The sequence below is a fragment of the Vigna radiata genome, chromosome 1, assembly GCF_000741045.1.
Source record: "Vigna radiata var. radiata cultivar VC1973A chromosome 1, Vradiata_ver6, whole genome shotgun sequence".
In the NCBI taxonomy this organism is placed as follows: Eukaryota; Viridiplantae; Streptophyta; class Magnoliopsida; order Fabales; family Fabaceae; genus Vigna; species Vigna radiata.
Genome location: NC_028351.1, coordinates 11,921,603 through 11,935,394, shown reverse-complemented (window position 1 = coordinate 11,935,394; position 13,792 = coordinate 11,921,603). Strand labels below are relative to the sequence as shown.

The 13,792-nt window shown below is 25.8% G+C and overlaps 1 protein-coding gene across 4 annotated transcripts; it reads right to left on the bottom strand.

Moving 5' to 3' along the window:
• Positions 1–7,818: 7,818 nt before the first annotated feature.
• Positions 7,819–10,732, bottom strand: LOC106763772 (membrane-anchored ubiquitin-fold protein 2). Of its 4 annotated transcripts, none has more exons than XM_014647942.2 (4): positions 10,614–10,732; positions 9,581–9,851; positions 9,035–9,199; positions 7,819–8,235 (listed from the first exon to the last, which is right to left on the bottom strand). In XM_014647942.2, the coding sequence occupies exons 2-4, from the start codon at positions 9,711–9,713 to the stop codon at positions 8,180–8,182; spliced, it is 354 nt and encodes a 117-aa protein (XP_014503428.1). In that variant the 5' UTR covers positions 9,714–9,851; positions 10,614–10,732; the 3' UTR covers positions 7,819–8,179. The 4 variants fall into 4 exon arrangements, with proteins under 4 accessions (XP_014503428.1, XP_014503417.1, XP_014503423.1 ...); XM_014647931.2 differs by lacking the exon at positions 10,614–10,732 and adding an exon at positions 10,186–10,593; XM_014647937.2 differs by lacking the exon at positions 10,614–10,732 and adding an exon at positions 10,224–10,593.
• Between the last annotated feature and the right edge of the window lie 3,060 nt (positions 10,733–13,792).

The following is a 13,792-nucleotide window of genomic DNA, read 5'->3' as shown; positions in this document are numbered from 1 at the left end:
CGTCGTCTTCCTTTCAAAATCCTGTGAGCTCGGCTTTTGCAACCCTAATATATAGAGTTTACTCCCATAAGAATATATATACCATGCAAATTGTAATTATAAATATATCTTTAACTTTTAAAATAATTCAGAAACAACTTATTCACTTAATTTCCAATTGGGTCAATAATTTTTCTAACTTTCATTCATTTATTTTATCAATTTATATTTTCATGCTTTTATATTTTTTTTCTCTTTATATATCTAGTTTACAAGCACTTTCATTCTAATCATCTTCATCTAATCATCTTCATCTTCAACATTCTACTTCACACTACTTATATAGTTCGTTAACATACAAACTGTTGTTAATCGGAATACATAATCTGGTATATTAAATGTTAACTAGATTTTGAAATTTGATATTATTTTCTAGATTTGAAAATCTGCAGTCAAGGATACTAGTGCACCGAAACATAAAATCGAGTGCGTGTTTGTTGGTGATATAGTCACTTAAATTCAGAATCAATGTGGATCACTTAATCTTAATACAATTATCTTTTTCGAATACACACTCGGTTTTAAAATACAATAACTACACCACCAATAAAACAAAAACACGAAATTCTATATTTTGATTCACACCCATGTCTCCCAATTATAGAATGTCACGATTATGAATCAAAATTTAAAATTTTTAAAATCATAATAATATTGAAGAAATCCAACTTCAATTAATCTTTACAATTTAAAATAAAATAAACCAAAATTCTAATTTAAATATAAAATAAAATTCTATATAAAATAATTTATTCAGATAATTATAAATTCTCCGATTCTCTCAATCTCATAATAGAATTATATCCTTTAAAATATATATAGTATATAACAACATCCAAAATTATATTTTAGAATATCTAATAATATCTTTTTCTAATTAAATTATACAAAATCTTTATATTAAACTATCATCCCATATATACTAACTTTTATAATAATATAATACAGTAATAAGAACTACAATTATATATATATATATATATNTATCATCCCATATATACTAACTTTTATAATAATATAATACAGTAATAAGAACTACAATTATATATATATATATATATATATATATATATATATATATATATATATATATATATAAGAAACTCAAAACTAACAAATATATTTTAAAAAGATACTTTGTTGTTATTATTTAACAATAATATTTAAACACTACAACATCCCATAATACAATTATTTATTTATATATTATAACTATATATTAGTGTGAATTTATATTATATACTGTATATATAATATTATTATAACCAACCCAAACTATATTAAAACCATAATTTTACGTTCTTAAATAAAACAATTATTTTAATATATCATAAAATGACGAAACAAAGGTGTGACGTAAAAATGTTATTTATACACTTATATATATAATTATTACTAAAAAAATAAGATAAGTTACCCTTTAAATATAAATAACAAATTATTTTTTCTTTTAATTAAAATCATTAACCACATTTATTTAAAGAAAAATATATAAAATTTGTATATCATTAATTACAATAATAAATAAATAAAACTATCAATCAATTTACTTATTCACCAAAACATAATTATACAAAACTTATTTATTTTATTTATTATTTTTCTCGAATCTTACAATTAATACCTTGGTTTACCAAATCAGCTTACGATTACATAATTCAAAGAATAATATCGAATTTCAAAATCAGTTAACATAATTTAGAGGACAAAATGAGAAGGATAAGAGATATTGAGGATCCATGAAGAAAATAGGAGTGTGTAAGAAGAAGTTCCCTTAACCCAATAACCAAATTTTTCATACTTAGAATTAAAATAAAAATAATTTAAATGTGATTGATTTTTTTTTACAATTTGAAAAATTCAAATATATTATGATATTATAAAATTATGATTATCAAAGTAAATATAAATAATTTTTACACTAAAAGACACTTTTTATTTATTTTGTAGATAATTTTTTATTATAAATAGTTATTTTAGTTTTAAAAAGTATTAATATAGAAAAAGATTAGATAAAAAAAGAGGGTTAAAATAAAAACATAGTCACTTAAAAAATAAATAGGGTAAATAAATTATTTTAATTTTAAAAAAAATAACTTATTAAAAGGGAAAATTGAAAAATAAAATATAAAGACCAAAAGGATGAATCATTTTTGTATAATGATATAAATTATGTAAATTATTATTAGTTTAATTAATTAAAATAAATTAATTTAATTATAGAAAGAATAATTTTTTAATATTAAAAAAATATTTTTCAACAATTATATTATGGCCTGTTTTCTACAAATTGTTTTCGTGGGTTTTGGAATTCTATTTTCAGAGTTATATTTCTAGCGCAATAAAAGTACCCCTTTTTATTATTTGGTTTGATGTGGTAAGTAATTAAAATTGGTAAGAGTTTCAAGTTTTTTTTTTCATGTTTAGGAAACTTATATTCTTAACAATATTTATGAGCAACGATACTGATTTTAATCATTCTTGACCATGCTTTTTTGTTTGGTATTTTTAACATTTTTAGTTTAACAGAATTCATTTTATCAATTTCATCGAGTTACATATTCTTTTATCATTATAATTCTGTTTAATTTACCATTTTCTTGTCGATTCTGAAGCATTTTGGAGTTATCGATGAACATATACTTAGAGGGGAGATTTTTTTAGGGGACTTTAATGAAAATAATATATATCATCTTTAATTCAAAGTTTTTCTACAACATATTTACAGGATTTATTAGATATATAATGTTTAGGTTTAATGTTTTCGAAGTTTTTATTTTTGTCCAGAATTTTAAATACATTTTTTTTATTTTATGTTTTATATTTTTGTTAAAATTACATCAATTAAATCTTTATCTAATAAAGTTAATATATATTTGACATGATACAATAACTATATTTCTAATTAACGTGGTTAAATGACATGGATTTGAGTTATTTTAAATTTAAAAATTTAAGGAAAATTTGAAAAAAAGTAAAGAAAGATAACTTTCGTTCAGTTTGTTTTATAAATCCAGGAAATTAGAGATAATTTGATTTTTTTTTTTAAACACTAAATAATATTCATTTTCATTTTGACCATTCTACTTTTCTTCTCCATTTACACAAATAAGACAGAAACACCATCACAATTTTGGACATCACAGAATTAGCATAGAAAAATTATTCAACTAAGGTTAGAAAAATTATGGAAAGGTTATACTAAGGTTAGAGTCTATCACCTGTATTACTCAATATCTCATAGCCATTAGTCTAACTACAGAATATTAAACGTTAATGGACAAAATAATAAGAATGACATAGTGGTCAAAATTTAGATGATGTAGATTAACTCATTTTAATTTAATTGTATGCGAAATGTAAAATAATAAATCTTTAAAAGTTAAATAATTAAAATCTAGTATTGTTAATAGGATTTTGTAATCGAAGGTATTACTGGACCAAAACATACAATTGACATACTTGGTTCTTATATCTAATGACAACACCACCAAAAAACAAACACCAAATTTTATATTTTGATTCACTGATATTTCGGTTTACCAAATCAAGTTAACATTATTGAATAACAATATGGAATTTCAAAATCCAGTTTACATATTTTAAAAGGTCAAAATGGGATCGATAACAAAAGTTGAGGGTCCATGAAGAAATAAATAAATTTAATTTGATTTCACTATGATGACTTTATTTTGATTTCCTATGTAACGATTATTTTCTTAACCTTAACCTTAATATCTTCATCTTTTGATGTAGACACTCTTTTACGTATTTATTCCTCTATCTTTTGATGTCCTTATGTATTCTCAACACCCCTATAAATTATAATTATATTTTTATTAACCTCAAGATAACATAACAGATTTCAAATTGTAATTATGATGAATAACCTATGTTGTTGAATAAGTCAAATCTGTTTCTTAATAATGAAAAATGGTGGGAAAAAGGAAAGAAAGGCTTAACGCATGTTTATATCCATTATTTTATGATTTAAAAAAAGTTATTTGTGTGTAGTAATACTTCAAAAAAACTTCAAAGTACAATAAAAATATACCTTTTCGTCTTTTGGTATTTTTTTTGTTTTCCTTAATAGTTTTTGGTGAGAGAGTCCCTCTTAAAAATTATTTCTGTTTATAATTTCTTCCTCTCTTTCAATCTCTATTATTTCTGATATCTTTTCCTATTTTTTTCCTCCCCTTTTATTATGATATGGTCCGTATTTATATACACAAAAGTGTAATATTAGGATAATCTAACCTTAATTGTGAATTAATTGACAATGAAAAAAATAGAAAAAAAAAATGGTCTTGGTTGCAAGAAAAACAAATCAAATAGTATTTGAGACATTGATTCTAATTATTGTCAGAAAATTTTGTCCATTTTTTAAAATCATATTTTTCTCTTTAAAAAGAAACTGATGTAACAAATTATATCAATATATTATTTTAATTATTGCTTATAATTATTTTGACATAATATTGATACAAATTATTACCATATTAAACTAATATTTCAAAAATATTTTAAAGTTTAAAAATTACGTATACATTTTTTTAAGGAAATTTATTTTATTATTTACTTCTTCTTTTTTACTCACTATTAATTATTATTTTCTTATTCTTTACTTTTATTTATTTATTTATTTACCCGAACGAAATTGGCTATTGAGAAACATCTATGAAGAAAACATTGATGTGTAAGAAGAAGCTCCCTTAACCCAACAACAAAATTTTTCATATTGAGAATTAAAGTAAAATAATTTAAATGATTGATTCTTTTATTATTTGAAAAATTCAAATAGTAGATTTTATTTATTTTGTAGATAATTTTTTTATTATAAATAGTTATTTTAGTTTTAAAAAATATTAATATAGAAAAAAGATTAGATAAAAAAGGTTTAAAATAAAACATAGTCACTTGAAAAATAAAATTGGTAAATAAAATATTTTAATTTAAAAAAAAAACTTACTTATTAAAAGGCAAAATTGAAAAATAAAACATAAAGACCAAAAGGATGAATCAGTTTTATATAATGATATCAATTATATTAAAGTTAATTATCAAAATAATGTTTGACAACGGATTTGAACCCTTTGGGTTTAGAAGTGGTGAGCAGAGCACAAAGAAGAGAAGATGGTTGATAGGTGGTAATGTCAGCAAAATGATCGGACCTGAAAATACCTGATTTGACGCGTGTGATCATAGGATGAGTAGACTGGACACTACGAGACATTTGTGGTTGAGTATCGGGCATGGAAACAACAGGGGAAGGAGGATCTTCAGCAGGACATAGACCACAAGGTATGGTTCGTGAGTGCACAGTTTCCTTGGATGGTGTCAAAGAAGAAGATGGTGCATGAGCTGGAGCAAGAAGTTCAGGCATCGAGGCTGGTTCAACAAAAGAAGAAAAAACCAATCCAGAAATTGGAAATATAGTTTCTGTGTTTGAACATGGAAAATAAAGTTCATCAAACTTAGCATGTCTTGTTACGTATAACCTGGAGGTTGAAGGATCCAAACATTGAAATCCTTGTTGTTATATCCAAGAAAAATACAAGGTGCACTGCGTGGAGACAATTTGTTAGTTGCGTAGTCACAAAGACAAGGATAAACCCGACAGCCAAAAGGATGAAAATATGCATAATTAGAAAGAGTACTATATAATGTCTCAAATGGGGAAACACCATTTAGAATAGTGGTGGGTAACCGATTAATGACATAAACAACACAACAAAGAGCATGTAGCTAATAATGAGTAGGGAGATGTGAATGAAAAAACATTGCAGGTCCCGTTTCAGTGATACGACGATGCTTGCGTTCAACTCTACCATTTTGGGGCGGGTGTATGAGGGTGTATGACGATGGTTGTAACTGTCCCTTGCCTGAGAACTTATTTTTATCTATAATCTCTTTCTCTTTCTCTCTCTCAATCTCTATTATTTTTCTGTGTCTCTTTTTTCTGTCCCTCTTTATTTATGATAGAGTGTGTATTTATATCGACAGTAATATAATAATTTGGCCTTAATTGTAAATTAATTAACAAGTAACAAAATAGGGAAAAAAACGATGTCGATTGCAATAAAAAAAATAAATAGTATTCGAGACATTGATTCTAATTATTGTCAGAAAATTTTGTCCATTTTTAAAAATCATATTTTTTTTCTTTAAAAAGAAAATAGTAAATTATATCAATATATTATTTTAATTATTGGCATAATATTGATTCAAATTATTATCTTATTAAACTAATATTTCAAAAATATTTTTAATTTTAAAAATTACGTATACATTTTTTTGGGAAATTAATTTTATTATTTTTTTCTTCTTTTTTTTACCCACTGTTAATTATTATCCTTTTATCCTTTATTTTTAAGGAAATTGGACGTTGACAAAACATCTATGAAGAAAACGTTACGTGACATTGATGTGTAAAAAGAAGCTCCCACAACAAAATTTTTCATATTGAGAATTAAAATAAAAATAATTTAATGATTGATTTTTTTATTATTTGAAAATTCAAATATAAATAATTTTTAAAATAAAAGGTAGTTTTTATTTATTTTGTAGATATATTTTTATTATAAATAGTTATTTTAGTTTTAAAAAATATTAATATAGAAAAAAGATTAGATAAAAAAAATTAAAATAAAAACATTGTCACTTGAAAAATAAAATTGTTAAATAAATTATTTTAATTTAAAAATATATATTACTTATTAAAAGGTAAAATTGAAAAATAAAATATAAAGACCAAAAGGATGAATAATTTTTATATAATGATATAATTATGTAAATTATTATTAATTATATTATCATTATTAATTAAAATAAATAAATTTAATTATAAAAACAATAATTTCTTAATATTAAAAACAATATTTTTCAATAATTATATTCTGGCCTGTTTTGTACAAATTGTTTTCATGGATTTTCGGAATTCTAACTTTTTATTTATTTTTCTAGCGCAATAAAAATACCATTTCCTTTTTATTATTTCATTAGATGTGGTAGGTAAGTAATTAAAATTGGTAAGAGTATCAATTTTTTTTTCTCTCATTTTTAGAAAACTTATATTCTTAACAATACTTATGAGCAACGATACTGATTTTAATCATTCTCGACCATTTTTTTTTTGGTATTTTTAACATTTTTAGTTTAATAAAATTCATTGTATCAATTTCATTAAGTTACATATTCTTGTATTATTGTAATTCTGTTTAATTTACCATTCTCTTGTCGATTCTGAAGCATTTTAGAGTGAACATATTTTTAGAGGGGAGATATTTAAGGGACTTTAATGAAAATAGTATATACCATCTCTAATTTAAAGTTTTTCTACAATATATTTACCGGATTTATTAGATATATAATAATTAATGTTTCGATTGTGGGAGTTGAAGTAAACTATTAAGTTTGTTTATCTCTTTGCAAACTCCAAACTGTATTATGATTCAAGATTTCTCATTTTTATGGTGTGGAATTTCGATTCTTAAGTCAATAAATAATAGTTAGATAAATATAGTTAATTTTTAGCAATATAATTACACATCTTTCACTTTAAATCTGTATTTTTAGCATCTTTATTTCATAAATTTGATCATTATTTGAAAAAATATCAAAATTACCATTGAGTCTATTCTTTTTATTAATGATCATGAGATTTCTGAACGAATGTGCTAAGACTAACCGAAGAGTCATATGGTATATTTAACTTTTTCAATTTTATTCAATGTAAAACTTAGAGTTATAATCAGAGATTCTGAATATTTTCTTGGAAACTGATCACTAAAATGTAGCTCTTCTAAAAATATTTATTGATACAGAGTTGTTTACATTGATCATAAATCACTTAACAAGCAACAAGTTTAACACTGGTTTGCACCAAGCTGAAGCACAAGCACAACTGTAGAGATCATTTCAATCAACAATTATACCAATTGGACAATGAGGCAGCAACTAGATGCAGAAAAAAAAAAAAGAGAAAGCAATAACTCCTTCACATGCCAAAAACTCTTGTACCTGTAGTTGTCTTGAGGCATACAATCAAAGAGTTTGTGTTTGAGGAAATCTTTTGAAAGCCATAAAAATGTATACAAGTGTGACTTCTAAAGTAGATGACATCTTCTGTTCAATCTGGACACTACAATATCACACAAACACATTTGTTCTGCTTTACTTCACTTGTTACTTTCCTATCTGTTTCAAGAGAAAAACACCAGAATGTCAAAAACAATCAAACAAAGCACCAAAACCAGATAAACTCACTCACACACATTAACTAAGAAGTTTTATATCTATGACATGCATGGATGAACAACTTAAGTAGGGTCTCATTGTATAAGTTTTATCCTATAAGCAATTACTTAAGTTGTTTGTACCACTAATGAGGAAATATAGTTAAGAGCATGCTTAGATAAACTTGTTCATTAGAGAGAAAATAAAATAACCATTTCTACAAACTAGTATTAACTTAAGCATAAACTAATGGCAGAAGTTTTCTTATATTAGTCTCTTTTCCTGTAATTGTATAAATAGTTTTTGTAGGCCAACTGGGATATGTATTCATAACAACTGTAAACTGTTCTCTTAAGCTGACCTGGAGTAATGTGCCTTATATCAAGGTTACAAGCATAGTGTTAGAATATAGTTCTAGATCTAATTTAATCTAAAAAACTCATTTTGTAAGGTGTAGTTTTGTAAAGTGAGATTAGTAGCTTCATTATATAAGTTATTTCACTAGTTAATGTATAAACAACTCCACCAGCCCCAGAAGGCCACAACTTACATGGGCTAAAGCTAACAGAAATTGAGACAGTTTTTCCAATCATAATCGTTCTGTTATTAACCACTACACACAATTTGAAAAGAGTATGAACTCAGACCAGTCATAGTTTGAAACAGAACCATTACATCTTGAGGTTATATATGCTATATAAAAGTAAAACAGATTTTTGGCATACTTTTAAAGTAAAAATAGTAAAAAGTAATGCTAAACCTTTTTCCACAGAAGGTGGTTGCACAACCACATGCATTGTTGTAACTCCACCAGGGAGATCACACAATGGACTCTGACATTCTCCCACTGTTCTGTTGTTCTCCAATATTTTTCCGGCACTAATTAACTTCAAATCTTTAACTGTTCTTGGTCCATAGTCCTTATCTTCAAAACAGAAACGCAAATTCAGGGTTCTCTTTTGTATCACTAAAATTAATATAAAGATCATTCAATGCATGACAGCACAATCTCCAGTTTAAACACTTTTTCTTCAACTAATGCATGTGATTTTCTTTGTATCTAGTACACCTGCAAGGCAGCAAGTTACAGCGAATATGGCACATGGCATGAAACCTTGGCTATGCAAACACAGTAAACAAATTATATAGGAATTAAAACCGACGTGGTTTTTTAAAATTTAGCTTAAGACTTTGATAAAATATGGCATTGTAAAGAGGAACAAATAGACACAACATTACTATTAGACTCATAAATATCTAGACGACTAATAGAGATTCCAAAAAGGAAACAAGACAGATAAATAACCTTTTGGCCACTGAGCAAGAACACTTTCTTTCAGCGTTGCAATACTAGTAGCAGCAGAATAACTTTTAGGGCCAATATCCGAATCATCACTCAGCCGAAACCTGATCTCTAGCTGATCTTGGCTCCCAGCCATACCCAGAGACCAAGAAACTTGCAAAAATTCAGAAATCAAATAGCTTCAACCTCAGACCAAAAGGATGATTGAATCACTTCAACTGAGTGTCAGTCATGAATAAAGGTAACTGAACCAAGTATCTCATGGAGTAGTACTCTGCAAAATTTGATACAGAAGAAAAAGTATCAGTCCTCTCTTCTCTCAAGTGACACTCAATACCCAAATAGTTTTAAAAATCTCAATTGGGGTAGTAGATAGCCATGGAAACTATGAAGAGACATGAAAAGTAGAGGCTAAAATCTCAGGCATAAGAATATGAAATTATGAATGGAGAATAAATGAGCTGGAGCTGTGTCAAATGAGTAAACAGAATAAAGTGATTGAATCCAACAAACAAGTAGTGCTTAAAAGGAAACATGATAGCAGAATTCAACACACTATGACAAAGGAATCTTTCTAAAACAGCTACAAGCCAAAACCAAATCCATACTCAATCACAGAACCATCTTGAATTCCCAACTGGGCCACCTGTAAAACCAGCAAGAACTCTAAAAAAACGGAACTTTCAAGGCTTGTCTCAATTGGGTCAATCACTGATCTGGTTTGCAGTTTTGTCAAACAGAGAAATTGAGTGAAAAGGGAGATGGAAGAAGAATTGAGTGGTGTTCTGTTATGCAGCAACTGAAATCACAGCAAACAAAGGAACAGAAGGAAGGGGTGTTTAGGAGTTTTCAATTGTTGGAATCTCGTTGTTCTATTGATATGTGGAAAGGGAGGAAAATGAGTTATTCTAATTAATTCCAAGAGGGTCAATTTTTGGCTGAATTTCAGTGTCAGAAACTGTTCAGAAGGCTCAATCAATCAATCAAACAAACACCATGTGTGCCACTCCCACATTCTTAACATCTGCAAACTTACCACGGTTTCCAAACTCGTCTTCTATAAGCTGGTCAATGCAACATATTGCATTAAATCAAAACCACCACCAATTTATTACAAAGGTTACAAATTTGTACAATGACTATTTTGATTTTCTAACATTTACTCTGCATAGCTTTGAACAAAATGCGAAACTGTGTAAATCCAACATATGCCAAAATATTTTCATGACCATACATCTAAGTTTAGATAAATTTAATATTCTCAAATATTAGTTTTATAGTGAATACATATATATATTTTAAAAATATTCAACACGTCAAAATAAGTAGATTTATAAAATATTAAATAGTTTTTAAATTTCTATACAAGAGTAAGATAAATAAATATCGATTGTGGAATCTTATTACAAAAAGTTCAGATTGAAACTACTAGCCCATGTTATTTTCAAAAAAATCATATTATTCTTTTTAAGAGAGAGATTAGATCATATAATGATCTTACATGGATGCCACATGATTCTCTAAAACAATTATATGACTTTTATACATAATTCTCGTAACCTAAATTCATTTGCTATAAATTAGGAAATTACTACACTTTTATATTTAAATTTAATAAAAGAAATTGATGTTATTTCCTTGCTAAGAACTATAAGTACATATTTCTTGTAACAATTGAAGACGAAAATCCATAATTTTTTTTTTGTTAAATTCAAGATACATTTTGTAAAGTTTAAAATATATTGAAATCTATAAAATCGATAGTTTTGAATTCAAGTTTTTTAATATAGTAAATAACTCGAAAGAAAAGTTTACCATTTATAGAAATCCTTCTAAACTTAAATAAGACTTGGCCAAATATTAATGTCAACTTTAACAAAACAATGCTTGGATGAGTTTCTTCGTAAGAATTTTTAAAAGAAAAAAAAAGTACAAAGAAAATTTTAGATTAGTTGTTTTGTAATTTCTCCAAATTTGTACTTTTGCATAAACTAATTTTAAATTTGCTTATTGAAAATTTCAAATATTTTTTATGTTTGTTTATATTAAAAGTCTTTATAGAAAGATCAGTTGAAGGATTGTCTTATTGAATTAGGTACATGAAAGAGAAAAGTTAAAGCCAAATTTTTTTATGGCCATTAAAATTGGTACACATAGATACATCAATAGCTATAGCAGCCAATATTATTGTCCATTGTGATGGAGGTGTTATTCAATATTCCAACCTTGATGTGCTAACAAACCCATCCAAGGAATAGTCTCTATCTAATGACAACTGAAAATATAAATTATAAAAAATAGTTACATATATGCTACTAATTTGTAGCATTCTTAATAGTTTTGCAAGATTACCCATTTTTCTAAAATGAGTGTTTTTGAAGATTCTCTACATGTGAAGATATTATCAGTCCAAATTCTATGTTATTTTTTGTTATTGTTTAATGTAAAATTTTCAAATTAAACTGATGTTGATATGTTTCTAAAAAATCAAAATTAGGGTTCATAAATGTATAAAAGTATAATTTGAAAGTACTTGCCAAAAATAAATTTAAATCATCTAATATTTCTTTTGTTCTCTATTATTAGTTAAAAGTTATTTAAATTATGAAATTACTAATGAAACTTGTTAAAAAAATGATATTTTTACCAATTTATAATCTTTAATTGATTTTAGAATTACATGTGTTTTCATTACCAAAACATGATAATTTTCACCCCTTAAAAACCTATTTTTTTTATATTTTGCCTCCTATTTTTTGTTTTATCCTTAGACTTTTTTTGTTCAGTTAGGTGGTCCTAATTGTTTTCTATCATATAGTAGTGTGTCAAATTATGAGAGTCAATACAACAACATGGATAAAACAAAATATATTTTAGGGACTCAAGCAAAAACAAAATTGTTAAAAATTTAAAATAAAAAGCAGACATATTTCTTAAAAACATGTTTACAATTAAATTTGAATAAGAAAAAAGAGTGTATTTCCAAAATTTGTAAGATTAAGCTACAAAACTAATTGGCACTTGTTAATTTTTAATCATGCAACCAAATCAGTTGTCAACTAACATGATTAAAGAAAACATGAAAAGTAAAACATTAGATGACATGGTAGGTCCAAACTTTGATTTTAAAAGTCCTAAAAAAAGAAAGATAAGATCCTGCAAGCACTTTGAAGGGATCATTGTTCATTAAGGCAGAATAGTTGTAAATGGGATTCACGTTATCACCAACTTTGCAAAATCCTTCTTTCGGATTCTTCTTCTTTTTATGCATTTTATCATTCTTTTTTCTTTGGTTAATCCTTAGTGTATGTTAAAGTTAACAATCTCTTTATTGTGCAGAATCTCATTACCGTTGGTACTTTTGGACTTATGTGAACAAGGGGAATAAATCAACCCTAATCAGTGTTTCAAAATCCATGCATATGAATCATGTTATCTATTTACTGTTCAAAAGAAATATTCCACAAAAGTTTTGACTGAGATTTTTTTGCCAAAAGAAGTAAAAGAAAACAGTGGAGTCATAAAGAGAAAATAAATAACACAAGACAGTGAAAGCAATAAGGTAAACAGATTATGATAATGTATAAAAAAAGGTAAAGTGAATAGACAATGGTTCAATGATTAGAAAATGAGTGATTAGAATCCTCAAGAAAAGTTCTTTGAAAACATTGAGTATAAAATATTACCAACTAAACATTTAGTCAAATTTGTATGCATAAAATATTGTGTTTTTTAAATATATGTATATAGGTTGGTACAGGTACTTGGTACATGAGAATAATTCTGTAAGCACTACAATACAGACAGGCATCAAAGAAAGTCAAAAACTTGCATATAAATAACTCTTGAAGTTTAAATGTAATAAATTCTTTCAGAATAAAATCTGTTCACTTTTATTCCCTTGACACATTGATCTTCATAAAACTGGAAAACAACAGGTTTGTAATACCATGAAATTTGTATTTGTTTGAGTTTAATTCAAGTACACTATCAGTGTAATTTTTTAAACGTAAACCAGACAGACATTACTTTTGACAGTTAAAAAAAAAATTAATATATGACAATTTATGTATACAGAATCTTTACCCTCTTGGTGCACATATTATTTGTTCCATTTATATTGTTTTTTTTTAAATAATTTCTAAAATGCCAATTTTTGTGAATGCATGAGCTACAAAGATCAAGAACAGAATCACTAAAAAGGAATAACTGAAA